At 38.9% G+C, this 20652-nt stretch overlaps 1 protein-coding gene across 1 annotated transcript; it reads right to left on the reverse strand.

Annotated features, from left to right (window-relative positions):
• Positions 1 to 675: 675 nt before the first annotated feature.
• Positions 676 to 20484, reverse strand: LOC132773889 (cytochrome P450 4B1-like). The gene is made up of 12 exons (XM_060773453.2): positions 20143 to 20484; positions 19680 to 19821; positions 18141 to 18185; positions 15107 to 15234; positions 13478 to 13608; positions 10017 to 10168; positions 8346 to 8452; positions 6275 to 6465; positions 4182 to 4315; positions 2597 to 2661; positions 1980 to 2062; positions 676 to 1333 (listed from the first exon to the last, which is right to left on the reverse strand). Exons 1-12 carry the CDS (start codon positions 20341 to 20343, stop codon positions 1165 to 1167), a joined length of 1548 nt encoding a protein of 515 aa, XP_060629436.2. The 5' UTR covers positions 20344 to 20484; the 3' UTR covers positions 676 to 1164.
• Positions 20485 to 20652: the final 168 nt, after the last annotated feature.

A 20652-nucleotide genomic window follows, 5' to 3' on the forward strand; every position in this document is an offset into this window, starting at 1 on the left:
ACCAATTAATGCAATTTTGGGGTATTTTTTTTAAAATAAAAAACATTACCAGTAGCTGCTGCATTTGCCACACTCGGCTTATACTCGTGTCAATACGTTTTCCCAGTTTTTTTGTGGTAAAATTGGGTGTCTCGGCTTATATTTGGGTGAGCTTATACTCAAGTATATGTGGTCTCTATTTCTGGATAAACATGCATAGGTGTTCCAAGTTTGAGGGGTGAAAGTTATTGCAGTCTGAAAAAGAACTCAGAATCGATAACCAGTACTTGCAACACTTATGAAGAAGGTTCCATTGCAGAAACCCAGTTCATGGATGTTGGAAGGGAGGGGATAGCATGGACACTTGGCATTGAGATGGATAGCAGTTGGACTTTTCCTTCACCATGGAACTAACCTGCAGTCAAGTAGTATGCAAATATATTTTGGTTTTGGATTAAAGGGAGAATTGTCAATATCCAAGCCAGATTCACGAAAGGAAGTAATATGAGGTAACATATTGCAAACATCCATTGGATAACGAACTCTACCAAAGAATTTCAGGAGAGAATAATCTAGTATCTTGCAGGTTTTAGCTAAGCCTTTGGTTGTGTAGTTCATGAGAAAATATGGTTTGCTCTCAAAGAAAAAGAAGTGTCATAATGCTGAAAGGCAAGAGATGAAATAATTCACCCAAGATCCTCAAATATAAAATTTTATTCTTACATATCGGTCAGAATCATATATGCCATACTATTTCTGATTTCTGGACATTGAAGAAAGCTGATAGAAGATAAACCCATCTGAATTGTTATGCAAAAAGAGAGAAATGTGGATACTATGAACTGCCAAAAAGACAAATAAATGGGCTCTAAAGTAAACCAAGCTTGGACTCTTAACCATAAGCTAAAGTGACTACACCATGTTTGGGACATATGAGACTCACTGGAATGATTTATCAGAGGAGACAATGCAATTCAGTAAAGTGGAAAGCAGCAGGAAAGAGGAAGACCATATTGATTCATTCAGAAATGCCATGACCCTGATTTTGCAAGATATGAGCAAGTCTAATGATACCCTGGACTTATGGAAGTACATGGGGCAGTATATAAATGTAATGAGCTTTCAATATTCATTTAAGAGTACCAAAAGTGCTTCAGCTGGGATTATAGTACTGTATATCAAAGATCAGTGGATAGATTTCAGCTTCAGGTGGATTCCATTCTTGGATCGGGTAACAGTCTGTGGGATGGGAATGGGGGGCTGGGAATGGTCAGGAAGAAGTTCAAACCGCTGAAGTGTCAAGGCAAGAGCAACTTTCATCTCATTCATGGCAAATTGTTGTCCAATGCAGTTCCTGGATAGAATTAAAAAGAAACTTTGCATTTTAAGCAAAAGAGGATTCCATAAATTGTCACAGCAACTTTTCTATTGGCTTTCTTTTTGCTACCATCTAAAAACTTTATTAATCTTCAATCCTTATTAGTTTTTGAGTCTCTATGGGGGTTTTTTTAAGAAGTGGTATGGTATAATGAGTCAGGACTACAGAGCTCCTAGGAAACCAGGGTTCACATTCCTGTTCAGCCATGGAAACCAGCTTGGTGAGTTGGGAAAGTTATATTCTCTCCGCCTAAAAGGAGGACAATGGCAAACCATGTTTGAAGAAATCTTGTTAAAACTCTAGGATATGATTGCCATAAGTTGGAGTGGACTTAAAGGCACATAATAACAACAATGCGCTGTTTTATCTGGGTATCTTCTTCCTATAATCCTGTTCTGCAATAGCTTATATTATCTGTTTATAGTATTATTTCACTATATTAATATGAAAGTCACTTTGAAGAGTGAAAAACAATTTAAAAACATACTAAGATAATATGTTAATCCACAGATATGGATTACAAATATCCAAGTGTTTACAAAGTACTAATAATATTTAAATATCTAATATTGATTGAAACCTATGTGTAATTTTATAACAGTGCAGAATCCGAATTCCTTACCTTGGCCCAGCAGCAAAAGGAAGAAAGGCATAGGGGTGACGACGACTTGCATTTTCTGGGGAAAATCTTAGAGGATCAAAGACCTGTAGCCAAAAATATGTATACATCTTTAGACAAAAAGAACCACGTCAAAAAATAGAATGCTTCAACTGTAATTCCACACACACTTAGCTGGTAATAAGTCCTATTGAATTCAAAGAAGCTTCAGATTTGGGCATATCGGGTATTTGTGCCAAATTTGGTCCAGTGAATGAAAGCACATCCTGCATATCAGATATTTACATTAAGATTTATAACAGTAGCAAAATTACAGTTATAAGTAGCAACATTTTTTTAATGGTTGGGGGTCACCACAACATGAGGAACTGTATTAAAGGGTCGCAGCATTAGGAAGGTTGAGAACCACTGGTTTAGATTAATATAAACTAATAGCCCCCAAAGCTATTATCCTAACCATTCCTCTCCCCGTCATGCATATTTTATCTCTCTTTTGGAGGGGGGGGGGGGATTGATCTCAGAACACATTGAAATTGACCATCCCTTTCCTGTCCCATCACTAAAAGCATCCAGTCTCACAAGGAAGATTTTACTTTTTTAGCTTTTTAGTTTATAATTACCTCAGGATTGTCCCAGACCTCAGGATTTCGGTGAAGGTTATAAATACTCAATATAGCAAAAGTTCCTGTGAAGCAAAGAGAGAAGCATTGCTTAATGAGGAACACAGAAAACTGAAAAATACATTCTTCAATACTGCCTGATCTATCAAAGCACTATCATTTGTATTGCTTTTCATTATATATTGCTTTTCACAGAGTTAATCTAAATGAGAGCTAATCTCTCATTAGGTAAGCATGAGAACTTGCTATGAAGGTGCTAAAATTTACTTTATTACTGAATGTTTATCACTGGATGGATGTGATGAGAAAATATTGGATGTAGATTAGAAGGGGATGGGAGTTAGAGAACCAAGAAAATACTTCTCTTTTTTCTAATGTCTGTACCTTCAACCCACGGAAATGGCAAAACTGAGATAGGAATGAGGTGGGATGAGAGAGCAGCAATGTGATTCTGATACAACCTGCAATCTTCTTCTTACATACAATGAAGTAGAAACATCAATGTAACTAGGCTCAAGGTTCATGTGGGGCTAATAATTGAGTAGGTGTTATCTACTTAACAATCCACATTAGTTTACATCAGTGGTTCCCAACCTTTTTTCGACCAGGGACCACTTTGACCATTCTCCAACATTAGTACCAAAAGAGTTACGAATCAGTTTTTGGTCAACTTTAGATTTGGTTTGGTTATTTGGGGTACTGATTCAGAAAATTATATTGGATAGACCACATCAGCTCTAGTTTCTGATACAGAACATATTCCATCCTGTAGTCGCTCACCCACAGAAAACCATATTTAATAATCTAGAGCTGCGGACCTTATTTTAAGTCTCATGGCTATAAGTTGAGAACCACCGGTTTACACTGTGCGATCAATGGCTTGACAAAATTTATGAAAAGATATTCAAATGCTACACTCACATATAAATACCCAGTGTTCCTACCAACTTTGTCGGTAGCAATCACACAAGAATGGGAGTTACCAAGAGACAGAAATAAAGTTTGATAATCTAAATTGAACTGGAGCATAAAAGGAAAAAAAGAGCAATACATGTATCCATTTAGAGATTGGGGACTGAGGACATCCTTTGCTGATGTGTCTATAGTACACTTAATTATTATGAGGTTGTTCAAACCACTTTTTTCCCTTCATGCTGTAGTTTTATGATATCCGGACACAATAAATCTTTCTGGTGCCTAGGATCTCAATAACAATGAAGCCTGAATGGGCCATGAATGCATAAGCATGCAATAAATGCCCATGTATAAATCAAAGGTAGAGCGTCCAATGAAATTTGGGGGTGGCTCTTCTGCTTTTAAATGCTACCTAGAAGAGGGAATTCTTAAAGATGCTGTATGCCAAACAATGGGAAAGCAAGCAACACAGAGACATTAAAGATATAGAAGCCACCTCAGTTTTCACTCTAGCAACACTAGACATATGTATATTACTATTATATTCTTTCCCTCCTTCATCATGTAATTATTAAAGGCACTCCTTCAAAGCACTGAAGATTTTTACAATTAAAAAGAAAACGAAAATATAAATAAATGCAATCTGCAAAAATAAATGTGAAAAAGAGACCTTTTGGTATTGTTCTTCCATCTGGAAATGTTACTGGCACATTTAGTTCTCGCCCTATTTGGTATACTGGTGGGTAAAGTCGAATGCTCTCTTTAATGCACATGGTGACATATGGCATTTTTCCTAGGTCATCCCTGAAAGACAGGAGAAAAAAATTAAGCTCATCTCACAAATGTTTATTTTTTCAAAAAGTAAAAACAAACAAACAAAATTGGATGTACTTGCTGAAGTTCAGACTTCAGGTCAGACATCATCCAAGTTTGAATAAGGTATTGTTAATGTGCCTATATGTTAGACACCATAGCAAATGAACAAAATGAACAGTACAAGTAGGGGAATATTTTCTGTGAGAGAGAAATCATGTTTCTCACTGTTGGAACAATAATCTATAAGCAAATTTCAAATGAAATTTGGAAGGACTCTTGTTTTACATGGGTGCATCTATATTGCAAAGTTAATGTAGTTTGACACCACTTTAATTGACATGGCTCAATGCTATGGAATCATGGGATTTGAAGTTTTATCCTTCTCTTCCTAATAGTGCTCATCAAATTATAACTGTCATGATTCATAGCATTGATCCATTACTGTTAAAGGGGTGTCAATCTGTAGATGCATCCTGTGACAGAACATAGACCCAACATATAGATTTCTTGACCACCCCCCAAAACATGTTGCTTATTATCCCATGCACATGCTTCTAATATTTGGTTTATATAAGGAAAGTAGATGTTGATATGAGAATAGACCTTATCATACCAATTTAGAAGTTCCTTTGAGACTTGCACGCAGATGATGATGTGTGTTCCTTTATTCAAATTCATATTTAGCTGACAATTTCTAAGTGATTTGCAAAATTTGAAACTAGGATTGTTTAATGTTTAAACTCAGTTCTTAAAAGGAAGTATCATCACCCATGCTGAATTCTGCAAAGATAACTTGCTACCATTGAAAGCAAAATGTTCTGTTCCTAGTTGAGGTTATCCCCATTCCATTTCACAGGTTAAAGTGAAATGGAAATTATCCATGAGATTTATTACCTTGTCACATGGCCGCCAGAGGTGTTCTGCTTCATCGAGGGGGAGTGGGGAACCTGGTGCCCCATGGCCTGAATTGCCCAGCTCCAGCTGAGGGCAATCAGATGGGGGAAGTGTGGAGCATGCGAAGAGTGCACAGCTTCCCCCTATGGATTTCAGTGGCAACACGAGAATCCTCCCATGTTGCCTTGGTGGTGGCAATTCTGCAGGCCATTACCTTTAAAGCCCTAAACAGTTCTGATCCAGACTATTTGCATGACTGCTTCTTCCTCTATGAACCAGTTCGGGCCTTAAGATCCTCCGGGGAGGCCCTTCTTTGCGGTCCCACCACCTTCACAAGTGCGGTTGGTGGGAATGCAGGAAATAGCCTTATCGGGGGTGCACCCTGGCTCTGGAAAGCCCTCCTGAAAGAAATTAGACAGACTCCTTCCCTAGCTTCCTTTGGGAAAGAGTTAAAATCTGGACATGGAAGCAGACGTTTAAAAATGGTTGATTACAATTTTACAGTGGTTGTGGTTTGCCTCTCTAATGGACAGCATGTTTTAATCCAGCAAAATTATGAATTTGTGTCATTTCCCTGGTGTTTGTTATGTCAGTCTTCTTTTTTATATATTGTTGTTAAATATTATGTTATTTTATTTGTCTTTTATATTGTGGGTTTTTTTGTTTAGGTTTTTTATATTACTGTTTATGTATCATATTGTAATTTTTTTAGATTTGTGCTCTGCACTGTGTTTTTACTTCTTTACCCCAAGTTCTGTTTGGAGATGGGACAGGATATAAATGAAGATGATGATGATGATGATGATGATGATGATGATGATGATGATTATGCACTGGCCCACCATCCTTCACCCATGGAGCCGCACTAGTATTTTCTGATGGGAGCTGGCTGACCTGTGCTAAACAGGTGCATGCTGCTGATTTTAGCCACATGTGAAGAGGTCCTTAAGCAGCCTAAGGTCTGTGATCAAATACATACTTAAGAAACCTCAAAATACGTCAATAATATAACCCAGAAAATGTATACAGATAAAGAGCAAAATGAGATCTTACCATTCCACATGCCCCTCTTTGCCAAGAAGTTCCACTATCTCCTCTCTGCATCTCTGCTGATGTTCAGGATTCTGGGCCATACAATAGAAGAGCCAAGAGATGCCACTAGCTGTGGTATCATGACCTTCAAACATAAATGTGTCCACCTCAGCACGTAAGTCTTCATCTGACAATGAGTTCCCATTTTCGTCCTAACCAAACAAGGACCACAGGGTTTATGTTATTGATAAGATCTGTTGTAACTCTATTAAAGAAAGCCTGCATGCTTTGCAGCTTCCCAAACTGAATATAACCTAATGTCTTTCATTTATAAGATCACCATAAGTTAAAGCCAATTTGAGGTCATTTAGCAACCCAATTTACATCTACACAAGCAGCAAGGACATGATGGGGAAAGGCCAAACTGCTGCTTTTTAAAGTGACTCTACTTTTTACAGAACAAATAGCAGCTGTTTTGAAATGTTTTGCCTATCTCATAACATTCGTATTGAAAACACCTGGCTGGAATAATATAAGTTTTATTAATTGTTAGATAATGAAATCTGTATTAATTGCCATTTTGAACTGTTACATCTGTTTGAATTCTGTTAGTTAAGAAGTCAGGAGAAGGGTGGAGGAAAGGTTAAGTGTGCATGGACAACTTTACAAACTAAGGGACATTCAGAACTCATTCAAGTCAAGGCTGAATTCAGCATGAAAAGTAATTTTAAAGTGGATTCATTTTCTAATGTGATGAGGTCCAAAGATAATGCAAACTGAATGAACAATAGGCTTCAGTCTGAGAATTGGGTTGAGAAGAGGCAGAGCTGCTAGGAGCAGGAGGTAGAGTTGAAGGAGGAGTATGGGTGGAGTGAAGAAATGTTAGCGTGCAATGTGTGTCTGTTTGAACATGTATGTAAAGCCATCCATTTTGTTAATAGGTGTGGTGGTATTATGACACTACAGAACCTCCCCCCCTTTTTGCGGGTTTTTGCTTCTGCAGAAATAAAGCTCGTATGTTTATAATAAATAAATAAATAAATAAATAGATAAATAAATAAATAAATAATAAACTTTATTTACATCCCACCACCATCTCCTGAAAGGGGCTCAGGGTGGCTTACAAGGCACTCCAAGTGCAGCATAACAAAATGGTACATGAGTATAAAACAATATCACACAAAATGATAAAAACATCTACTATCAACACATATAAAAATAAAATAACACAATTTTTAAAGCACAGACCATCTATAGTTAATACTAGCCACCATCAATTCACAACTAAATTCAATCAATTCACAACTAATCTCCTCATTCCTGATCTTAACTGGGAAACAAGATCTGAAATAAATGTATAGAAAGGCCTGTCATTTCATCATTGTTAGTCCAACCAGAACAACTCACTGAATCAATGGGATTTACATAAAAGTCAATTCACTGCTTGATCATTTTTTCTGCTGTAGCTGGGACTACCAATAAGGGTCTAGTCTACAACATATCATTACTCATACTGTTACAGGCAGTCCTCAAGTTACAAACATGACTTTAGGACTGATAGTTAAGAACAGGGCGAGACAACGGGAAATGAGAGAAATCTTTCCCCCAGGAAGGGAAACACTGGTGCAAGAATTTCATGGGAAGTTTTATCACCAATCCTTATTTCCACAAGAAGCCATCCCCACCCCCCACCCCAAATCCAATTCACAAAGGGACAAAAAGTAAGGTGACATGTGCTCAACAGTGGCACAGACAGCAAAATAAACATCACAGCAGTCGCAACTTCTCCTTATGCTATACAAGACACACACACACACACACATCTGGAGTCACATTTAAAATGTACCTGTTCTGTCTTACATACAAATTCAACTTAAGAACAAACCTATAGAAACTATGTTGTCTGTCGGACTTACTTAAAAGTGTTGAGCAATTTTTTTTAAGTGTTAGGAAATTTTTAAAAAGCGTTAGGAAACCTTGCTATGTTGAAGCTGTCTGCATTGCTGATTAATGTCTTAGCCTCATTCAAGAGGCTAGCATTGACCCTTAAAGTCCCAAAAAGCATTTTACTTGTTCTGGAAATATTCTTTACCTTTGCACAAATAAGAATATCCAGGAAGTCTAAACGCCTCTTCTTCAAGATCTTCTCGAGTTCTTTCTCATTCTTAAGGGACTCCTTTCTCTCCCTTATAACATTGTCTGTAATAGATGTAAGAAGAGAACAAGAACATAAGAGTTAAACAACATTTATTAATAATAACTAATTAATCTGTCGTGGAATTAAACGTATCCTTCCAAGCAAGAAGGCAGGCTGGAAGAATCAGAAACTGCCACCCACTTCCTCAGTCAGCATGTACATTTTATAGCATTCTATATTGCATATGTGATTGGCTATACAAGTGATGTGGCATCTATCTAGGCTTCTATTTCCTTGGAGACACCTGATTTATAAGAAATCACATGTTAGCTATGATACCCGCAAGCGTACTTATATTCTTTCTAGCACTGCCCTTTAGCAAACAGTTTGCCACTCCCACACTATTGAGCAAGGCAGTGCAAGAAGAAAAAATATTTTTATGCATCTCCATTAAATCTATTAATTTTATTCAAAGAAACAAACTTGCCATCACATGAACAAGCAAAGACATATGCAAGGAAACAAAATACACCAAACAAAAGGACAATATCATCCCCTCATCCCCACAAATACATATTTTCTTAATATATAAAACACTAACTTACAATGACTAACAAAACTACTAAACTTCCTAGGAGAAGAAGAAGGAAACATAACATCTGCAGGAGGGTAACACACAAAACAGTTTAAGTACATACACCAAAGAAGGAACAGAATGAAAGGAAAATAGTGCAGTCCTCCCCTTGCCCATTTGAAACTTCAACTTTTGCAAAAGTTATTAATACAGCACCACCTTTTAAAGAATTCCTAGACCTGCCATTTCAACTCTATATTCAAGTTTGTCAGATATTTCCCATGGAGCTGTGTTGGAGAACTTTGAAATTTTTAGAGATAATTCTTTAATTTTTCCAGCACAGTTCTTGGAAATTGTGATAAATCATCTTCCTTATCTCAGCTGCTTCGACTTTCCAAATTCTACTTGAAAGCACAAAGTGGTAAAGACACTGGATTTCTTCCATTCAGCTTTCACTTGAAAGTGTCACTTATCTTTATTTTACACAATATATACAAGACAATCATCAATCATGTCCACTCACATCACAGCACAGTGCAAGAAGCATATTCTTTTCTCATCAGAGCATCTTCATCTGGGCAGCACAGGAACCTCCAAAAGTTACACTCTACCAACACTCTGGTTTCTCTTCAGATCATATAAATCTTTCACCTTTTACCAACACTACACACCTCTGTGTTTTAACCCATGCATTTCTGAAACCATACAGTTTAAACTATAAGCAATTTTCATACTAGAAAACATTACATAACAGTTCAATGGCCAAGCTGATCATAGAATTGTACTGGAGAACCAGTGATTCCTAGAGAAATATTTTCTCAGATAAAAAAGAGTGTGTTTTATTTGTAGGTTTCCCAATTTTGTGGGAATTTTTTTAACCCCAGCAAATGTGGTGGGCTGGTAGAGTTGTGGGCAAACCACAGTGAATTAAACCAAAATTCTTGCCTTTATCCTTCCTCTGATATTTTTATGCCACTTGATACTTCACAATTCAGCAATGTTCATGTAAGTTCCAGTGGTGGAGGGCAAAGGACCATCCTTATAAATCTTACCTGTGTGATGATGGGCTACTTTACAAGCATTGTAAAATTGGCGCCCCTGGGAGCTAAACCAGTAGGTGAAGTCATTGTGGAGCAATGGCGACTTCAACCTCTGATCAAACAGGTTGGTGAGGTCATAGACGGCCTTAATGTAGACATTATCCCTGCAGACAACAACAAAGTACAAAACAGTAAGACACAGGAAGCAAGCACAATCATAACCAGGAAGACAAACCAAAAGTAAGCTCTATTTAAAAAACCTCAGAATACAAATGAATAGAATCAGATTTAAAGTACTCCATCCAGAGGCGGCCCTAGGTAATTTTCAATGGTAAGCAAACAGTATTTTGCACCCACCCCCGCCCCCAACTAATCACTGATATATATTTTCTGTTCGTCGTGGGAGTTCTGTGTGCCACATTTGGTTCAATTCCATCATTGGTGGAGTTCAAAATGCTCTTTGATTGTAGGTAAACTATACTTCCCAGTAACTGCAACTCGCATATGTCAAGGTCTATTTTCCCCCAAGAGTGCCTAAGAGCGCCCCTGGGCAAAATCAACTATACTGCAAATGCTTACTTTGTGTAATGGGTTGAGCCGCCCCTGGCTCCATCATAACAGCAAAACTGTGTTATATAGCAATTAAGGAAGCAAGCACATTTTATCAATTTTATCTTCAATTCTTCAGACCCAACAGGGAGAACTTCTGGCCCACAATCTGAATTTGGCCTATAAGGTTGCCCATCTAGATCACTCCAGCAAACAAGTAGTGATAAGAGCTTTTCCAGAGTGAACCCTGAAAAAATCCCGTCTCAAAAAAATGACGTTGAATTAATTGCTGATTAATTGTCCTCGGTAAATCATACCCTCCAGCATTTCACAGATGAAAACTGAGACACATGGTCAAGCAACATCTGAGTGTGATCAAGACAGCAAAAAGTATTGGAAGAAGAACACATGAGGTATGAAAGGCCACAATCATTTGCTTGCATCCAATTCTCCTCAGAAGGGCAAGACAATCTGTGTTCCAAAAATCAAATTATTTTACAAGTTTCATGTAGAATGGCAAAAAACAGGGGATGAGCATTATGTGTCTGCTGGGCTACATCGTGGCTCTCAAGAATTGTTAGCCTTGGAAGGTATTGCAGGGGAGCTTGCCAGATACTGGGAGAGTTTGTTTCTCCAACAAGACAGGTATATATTCAGTCACTTTGAGTTTTCTAAAGTAATAAGATTAGAAACCAGTGGTAGAAAATTGGAGGAGGGTGCAAAATTACCTCCAAGTCTTCCGAATTTATGTAGAAAGTAAGAGACCTTATTTTCAAGAGATTTCAACTGATACAGTATTGCTGAGGAGAACCAGAGTGTTATCTTGACCTGAATGCTGGACTAGGGCCCCATCTACACTGCCATAAAAAGTCCAGATTATCTCCTTCAAACTGGATTATATTGCAGTGTAGACTCATATGATCCAGTCCAAAGCAGATGATCTGGGATCAGATACTGGATTATATGGCAGTGTAGATCCAGTCTAAGACACAGTGAGACCAGGATTTAAAACCTTGTTCAGCCATTTGAAACTGGGCAAATCACATTCTTTCAGCCTTAGAGGATGTAAAGCTAACCCCTCTCAGAAGAATTTTAGCCCAGAAAACCCTGTTATAGGTTTAGGGTTACCATAAGTAAAAAATAATTTGCAGGTACACAACAACAGTATTACTGAGATAAAGAGATGTGTTCCCTGCTGTTGGGGTCCATATCATCCCTTCCATGATGCTTCCCCGCTGACTCTCGCTTCCTCTTTGGCTCCTTTGGACTCCTATGCCACAATGTTACCAGCACAGAGCTCCATGGTGTCACACTGGAAATAGGTCAGCATCTTGTGGTGGGCTCCATGCTGGCAGAGGAAAGCAGTAGGGAGCATACACTTCTCTCCCTGCATGTGATGAGGTCATCTGTGATAGATTTCCCTTAGAGTCAGGGGCAGCTCGTCCATTATGCGAAGTAAGCGGTCGCAGAACACTTTTTTTTTGCCGGGAGCGCAGAGGCACCTCTGTAAATGCCCCTCGACCGCCACTTGAGGAGCGCCCCCTCAGCTCACAACAGCCCTAGCAGTCCGGGGGGAGCCTCGGCTTTCTTGCCTCACTGCCGGGCGATCCTCTTCCCAAAGGGGCCGGGCCCTTGAGCCTCGCCTAGCCCCTCTCGTTCCTGCTCCACCCGGCCATCGGGTGCGTGAGCACAGCCGGCGCTCAATTGTTCTCCGCGTTTGATCCCTTTCCCATGACCGGCTCCCTTTCCTGATCCCCCGGCGCTCCACCCACCTCCTCTCCTCTCTGCAATCCGCGGGTGGGCCAAGGGGCGGAGCCGCCACTCCTGGCCTGCTTTGCATCCGGAGGCATGTCTGAAGACCCCAGCGTGCACACCAAAAGTCGCCTCTTCTCCTGACATTCTCTTCAGCCATTGGGACCAAGAGAGAGAGAGAGCCCCTCCGTCTGGAGGTATCTCCCACCCCCGCTCCCTCCTTTGTTTTTGCGCCTACCTTCAGGAAAGGTGGGCATCTCCACCTCTCTCTCTCTTGGTCCCAATGGTTGAGGAGAAAGTCAGGAGAAGAGGTGACTTTTGGTGCACACACCGGGGTCTTCAGGCACGCTTCTGGACCCAAAGCAGGCCAGGCAAGGGAGCAAGTGCGGCAAGTGTAGTTACTGGGATGTATAGTTCAGCTACAATCAGAGAGCATTCTGAACTCCACCAATGATGGAATTGAACCAAATATGGCACACAGAACTCCCACGACGAACAGAAAATGTACAGGGTTAGTCAAAATGCATAGGCCAATAAGCCATTCAATTGAATGGCTTATTGGCCTATGCATTTTGACTAACCCTGTATATCAATGATTGGTTGGGGGGGGGGGGAGCGCCAAAATACTGTTTGCTTACCATTGAAAATTACCTAGGGCCGCCTCTGCTTAGAGTTACCATAAATCCAATAAAACTTGAAGGCACACAACAACAGTATTACTGATATAAAGACATGTTCAGTGAAAAACGCCTTCCACACTACATAGGTTACAAAGGCTAGTGCAGGCAAACAGGCTATGTGTATATAGCATAGCCTCCTCCAACTGTTCTGATCTAACAGGAAAGATCTTTATTAATCCTCTACCATCCCACTTTTGCAGATGTTTTTAAAATTTCCTAGTTTCTCTTTCTTCCTCCCACTTTCCCCCTTTGTCCTCAGCTTACTTCCAATGCTGAAAACTGAATGAAAAGTGCAAGACGTAAAGGAGTCTTGTACAGTAGGCTCAGTCAACTATTGCAGCCTTTTCTAATATCTATGTTCTTCCTCATTAATTACTCTTGCTATGTTGACTGCCCTCTGATGTTGCTTGGCCAGTTTTAATCTGTGAAATATTGGAAGGTGTAATGTGGTCATGGTTCTCACTTTGTTTAAAGAAGACATTGTATACTGACCTTTCTGTTTGACAGTTATTCTTACTGCTGAAGGCACATTTCATGATGGTATCAAGAGTCATCAGACTGACATGTTTGAACATATCCACTGATATGGTAATATCTTTTGATACCTGCTTCTCCAGGATATCCTAATGTTTTAAGAAAAAGAATGGAATAATAAAAAGGAACTCTCCAAAATGATTGACTTATTATTGGACATTGATTCATATACTAGGGCAGTGCTATTCAAAGTGGCTGTTCATAGAGTGCTGCTGATCCCAGAGTCATTTGTGTCTGGTGCCTGCAAAACTTGCAGCTAATAAAGGAACAGTTCTAATCAGTGGGCAAAAATAAGAGACCAACCCCTGTACATCAGCAAAAAAATATTGCTGGTTATCTGTGTTAGATTAAAGAAGTTTGAATGTGAAGTACTGTATGAACATTTGAAAGTTATAAAACCTTTTTGGCCAGATCTCAGAGATACTGGTAAGATTGAAGGAACACTGGAAAATACAGCCAATGTTTCCAGTGCACCTCCTGATTGAGACAGATAATCTGTTTCTGATCTAAAAGTGTAATGAGTAGAAGTGCAGAGTTGAAGATGATGATAGAATATGCCACACAACAGCTCTCTCAAGATACTAATGCATGAGAACATTTGCAAGGGAGAATCATTGGGCAATAAGTGTTGCTTAACATTTTGTTCACTCAGTTTTTGTTGTAATTCTGCTTTACGCCCTCTTGCCACAGCTCTGTTGCACTAAATAAGCTTAGCTGGGATCACTAAAGCCTGTGTGGAGAAGCCGTGGAGATCAGGTAGCGCCATTAAGGATTAGCTACTCAGCCCACTGCTGTTTCCTTGACAAAACTAGCCTACCCAGCCATATGGCCACTAGCATGTATTCCACTCATGAGATGAACTGAATACTAGATGGAGCCCATGGTCTGCAAATCTACATAGTACAACCACATCAGTCCATGCATTAATATTCAAGCTTTACCTAACAAAAGCTTTACCCCAGTGGTGCAGTGGGTTAAGGTTTGAATCCAGGGAGAGTGCATATGAGCTTCCTCTATCAGCTCCAGCTTCTCATGTGGGGACATGAGAACCCTCCCATAAGGATAGTAAAAACATCAAAAACATCTGGGTGTCCCCTGGGCAACGTCTTTGCAGATGGCCAATTCTCTCACACCAGAAGCGACTTGCAGTTTCTCAAGTCGCTCCTGATATGACAAAAAAACCCCTAACAAGATGAAACACATAAACTAAAGTTACCATCTAATGAAAACTATAATTTAATTTTGATGCATAAACTGATGTTTACGTGGGCCTTTTAAAGTCAATTGATCTCCTTCCATGCCAAATATGGTGGTATAAATTATTTAGCCTCAATGGAGATGACTGCCCAGTTAATGTCACATATCAAGATGGGCCTCAGACTCCAAACAAACATCCTGAAGCTAAGTAGCAAAGGACACTTGCATTGCGACAAAAGAGATCTGGGGGTGAAAGGGGTTATTAACAGACATCAACAAAGCTTTCTTTGGGATACTGCTAAACCCAAGCACAACATTAAAGTGGTGCCAGTTTCCCATGAAGGAAGTGAATGAAACTAAAGTTGTAACTGTGGCAATAAGATTTCTTACCAGCATCTGCTTGACTGATTCAACCATAACATTGGTGTAAGGCTTGAGAACATCATAATGGAAGCCTGGAGTCAGCAGCTTCCGATGTTGCTGCCATTTAGGACCATTCAGAATCAACAAGCCCTTTCCTACCAGGGAAAAGGAGAAGGTCAAAAGGATGTAACAAAAGTGTTTATTTGTTTTTTATATACCACATTTTTTGTATAGTACATTTTTTCAAGTGACTTCTGCGTATGTATGCTTCTGCCAGAGGTTACCATGCAATCATGTTGGGGGACCTAGCAAAATTGTAGAGGGTAACCTTTCGAGGAATTTTCTACGCCCTCCAGAGTGACTATGGTAACCTACAGTAGAAGTCACTTATTTCACTAGAGTTCATTATCAGGTTGTTGTGAGTTTTTTTGGGCTGATAAGAATTCACGGTTTTCTGTTTCCATTCTAAATTCAGGAATGTATCTCACATGGATATTGGTGGTCATACTACAAATATTTTATGGTATCTTTAAGGGTCCAAACTTTTCTAAACAGTATACATATTGAAAACGAATATGCAGCTTGTGCAAATTGGATAAATATGTTGGGACTTCACAGTTTTCATTGTATAGTCATCACTTATATTTTTGAGTTCCAAATAGCAGTTTTCATATATATGTGTCTACTTCCTTATACAATGATTTCTGTTAATTACCACAATTTCTTATTCTTTAGCTGAATGCTGCATTTCTTCCTGTTTTAGGACATTTCAGCAGGCTTTGCATTCAAAATCTGTGTATGCACTTGTTGTCTGAGGGCAGTGCCTTATGCTGTGGGATGTGGATGTTCATTTTCTTTTGCCTTTTCATTATTTCCTTCTCAAATGCCTCTCCAGGGAAACTGTCACCAACCCATGGTAATAAGTATTGCATGCTTGTATGTTTACTTTTGTGTATTTCTTTTGTTTGCATTTCTCCCAGTATGAAAGCACAAACCAACCCTTAGACCTTTAGCACATTTATCTACTGTATATTGCTGTAGGTTTTTTTAAAAGGTGAGATTACATATCTGTGCTTCTTGTGCGAAATGAAGCATTGAGTAATGCTGATATTTCAATATTTGTTCTGTGTATATTTTAATATTGTGTGTATTTTAATATATATGTTTTGTAGAAATACATTTTAATATGTGAATTTTATATAATGTTTATGATGATCATATGTTTTAGATATTTTGGAACCTTCCTTGAGTCATGAGGATAGGCCGACTAGAAATAATAATAATAATAACAATAATAATAATAATTACTATTATGAGATCTCAAAACCTGGAGGAATGTGGCTTCAGAGACACAGATACAGATACACTCCATACAACTATCTTAGCTACAGCTTGGACTTTTTCACAATACACATTTATAGCATTATGAATCTATAAGGTTTGAATCCGGGGAGAGTGCGGATGAGCTCCTGTCAGTTCCAGCTCCCCATGCGAGGACATGAGACAAGCCTCCCACAAGGATGGTAAAACATCAAAACATCTGGGCATCCCCTCGGCAACATCCTTGCAGATGGCCAATTCTCTCACACCAGAAGCGACTTGCAGTTTCTCAAGTCGCTCCTGACACACGCACAAAAAGGAATCTGCTTTAACTTTCATGGTTCCATTTCTATAGAGCTCTAGAATTTACAATTTTTGGAGTGATTCTTAAAATTTTCTACCAGAAAGCTCTAGTACTCCATTAAATTACAAGTCCCAGTATTCCATAGGATAAAGCAGTGGACGCTTTCACATGACACAGTTTTAGTGCCATGATTTTATCTGCCCTGCCCCTGCTGCATCTTATGAAATCCTAAGCTCGGTAGTTGGGCTTACTGACATTTTTTTAAAATCGTGTCAGAAGCGACGTGAGAATATGCTGCAAGTTGCTTCTGGTGTGAGAAAATTGGCCGTCTGCAAGGACGTTGCCCAGGGGATGCCTGGATGTGTTACCATTATGGGAGACTTTTCTCATGTCCCTGCATGGGAAGCTAAGGCTGACAGATGGGAGCTCACCCCATCTCGCCTACCTTCAGGTCAACAGTTAAGCCGGCACTGAGGTTAAACTTAATACCCCACCATGGTTTACTGACTGAGAATTCTAAATCTTTGTTTCAAATTTAGTAATTTCAAATTTAATATTAATAATAATAATAATAATAATAATAATAAACTTTATTTATATTCCACCCTATCTCCCTGGAGGGGATTCCAAACATAAAAGGCAAACATTCAATGCCTGAATGCAACAACAATACATCCATATTTAGCAACCCAACATATAAACACAAACATTATGACTTAACAACTAAAATTAAATAAAAAACACAGCCTGTTATATAAGACATAAGGCAAAACATCAAACATTGAATAGAAGCATCAGTTTAATATAGTATATTTAAATACTGAGTTCCTAGGTAACCTACACAATAATCAACACAGTTTGACACCACTTTAACTGCCATGGCTCAATGCTTGGAATCATGGATGTGTAGTATTATTAGCTTTAGCTGTCACTACAAATCCCATGATTTCATAACATTGAATCATTACACTATGTAACAAAAATTGAAACATTTTCTGTTCCTAGATTGAAAATGTTATTTCCTGTTTAGTTCTGCAGTACTTAGTTTGAAAATAGTTGTTTTGCACCAGAAATTTTGTTTTTGTGGCTGCCACAAACTATATTGAATTGGTTGAGACTCTATGAGATAATTCATTGTAAAACTATAGCAAAATCTCTTGCAGGGTGTCCTGCAAAAACAAAGAGGTTTTTTTTGCAGTTTAATAAACAGATTTCATGTTTCTATGATGGAAACAATTAGAAAATGACATTTATAACCCAGGAAAAATATCTTGTTACATAGTGTTATGGTTAAAATGGTGTCAAACTGCATTAGATGCATTCTAAGTCAAACAAATGCATTTGTGGTGTAAACTCTCCAGCAAACTCTATTCTAGTAACCGCACACCTTCACAGAATACATTGATATATATATAATTAGAAAAGAATTATACATACCAATCCATGGAATTAAGAAGCCATATACTAGAAGAACCTTGGGATCTAAATAATGATATAAACACAAAAAAACAAGATTTTATTATAAATCATAATCTTTTGTGAGCAGAAATACAAATATTTCATTTTCTAAATTGTATTTTGATGCACAACTATGGAATTCCCCTGAGGCATATCTCCCCCATCTCTGTCGCTGGACAGATACAGAACATAATCACATTTCTTTGCCAATTTGAATGTGAGCCAATGTGTTGAAAGAGTAGACCATGAACAACGTAGGATAGCATGGATCAATGTGACTAATTTAGCCACTCCCTCTGTGTTTATGCGTGGAGTTTATTTTATTTCATATCAATAGCATTGCATACATAAGTATAAAACTGATAAAAATCGAAGGAGCACAAGCGGCTAAATAAGTTTTGACCAAAACTGGGCAACAGCGACCGCATTTCTGTAGCTTTAAACAATTATTCTTCTGTACATGAGGCTGGGCATTGTGGACAAGCATACAGGTGCAGAGCTGTTTGTCCTGTTCCACAGTTGCACAAGGTGGAGGATTCTTTTAGGAAGTTCCATTTTGCCAGGTTGTCTTTTGATCTGCCCACTCCACTTCTGAGTCTGTTCAGGGACTTCCAAGTTGACCATTCTTGGTTTCCCCCTGGAGGCAGACCATCGTGGGGGGCCATCCAGTTGGAATTTCCTCGTTTAGCTAATCAGAGGGATGCTCTTTCTGTTGCTGGCAAAACATTAAGGGGAATGGTGGTTCTCATGAAGATTTTCCTTGATTTGAGTCTACTGGGAGGAAGCTGATAACCATGCAGTGGATGGCTTTCACAGTGTTCAACCTTATTTCTCTCAAAGTTACCACCAACTTCCCATCACACATCGGAGGGGGGAGGGCAATGTTAGTTAGCTAATATCAACAGGTGTAGGTTTGAGACATCCTGTGATTATTCTGTATGTTTTCTTCAGTGCTATGTGTGGTGTGTGTGTGGGGGGGGGGGGGGAGTAACACACAACACATCAGTGATTCCCAAACACTATAATATTCAAAATGCTTTGAACTTCATCTTCCTTAAACCTCAGCTGCTTTGGCCAATTATCAGGGATCCTGGAAGCGGAAGTCCAAAAACACATGGAAGACCCAGAGTTTGAGAACCACAGGAGTAGATGAACAAACAAACAATGGATATGTTTGGAATCAATGTAGCATTAGGTTTTAAAATTAATTGTAATAATACCCAGGAAAATCCAGCCAAAACAGATTGGATAGTCCCATGATTCTGAGCATATGTTCATGCAGTTAGTCACATTTTTCTGTTGGCTAGAGGCAAGAGAGAGACTGGGTACAAAACATATGTATGCTACAAATAGAACGTTGCTTGTCTCTGCTTTTCCAGACTTACTTGTCCTTAAATCTTAAATGAAACTAAACTCAAACGGATTTCAAAATATCAGGAAAACAAATAGCCTCATAAACTACTTCTGTGGAATGTCATCATTTGATCAAAGAAAGGAGTAAGAGAATAAATTTCTTACCATTTTTACTAAACACCGCTTTCGCATATTCAGGATGGTTAATGTTCAAGGCAAATAAAAATTGTCCAAACCATAGCTGATGACATTGTGGGTATTTTTCTGTCCAGGCCGCTGTAGTCAGGAACTCTTCCTCTGCTGACATCTACATTATTTGTTTGAATATCAGTAATCAGTTTACAATACATTGTGGGCATTATGTTTGCATAGCTGATCAGCAATGCTAATATTTTAGATAATGTGGCATAAAGCTCAGATTAATGCAGGTGAAGCAGATACAAAGATGAAATGCATACTTAAACATGGAAACTCATTGGGTGGCATTCTGTCAACAGCAGAGGAAAGCAATTTTTCCCAACAGTAAAAGGATCACCACTATCACAATGTGCATCTCCTTTTATGTACAAAACAATGCACATCAAAACACACACACACACAGACAACGTTGTTCCAGAAGTCACATTACCTTGTGGACATGACCGTACAGCCAGTGTGTGGGAGGCAATGGAAAACATCGGAGAGCACTGATTTCTTGCTGTCTGCGCCAAAACATTTTGATGACTTTTAGGATGACGTAGGTGAGGCTCAGAAGAAGTACTAGATGGAAAATCTGACAGGAATCCCGAGGCAGCCAAGAATTATTGACAGACTCCATTAGTGTGTTCATTCTCTCTGCTGGTTTCACTCTGTTTTTTTCTCCAGACCCGACATCTAATTCAGCATAGTCTGAAATGATGCCTTGTCATCAATGATTCCCCTAGAAATACATGCCACAAGACGTACGCAGTAGGAAATTCACTATAAAACTATCATGTTACCAAAGCCTGTTACTGCCAAGGAAGGCTGGACCTAGGCTCAGCCAATAAAACCCACTCTCTTAAGCTATGTTTTTTTTCAATGTGTGTAGTTATTCTTTTGGCTCTTGAACAATATCAAGTTACAAAGCACTGTCAGCAGTCAATTGTTGACACAGCCT

The sequence above is a fragment of the Anolis sagrei genome, chromosome 4, assembly GCF_037176765.1.
Source record: "Anolis sagrei isolate rAnoSag1 chromosome 4, rAnoSag1.mat, whole genome shotgun sequence".
Taxonomy (NCBI): Eukaryota; Metazoa; Chordata; class Lepidosauria; order Squamata; family Dactyloidae; genus Anolis; species Anolis sagrei.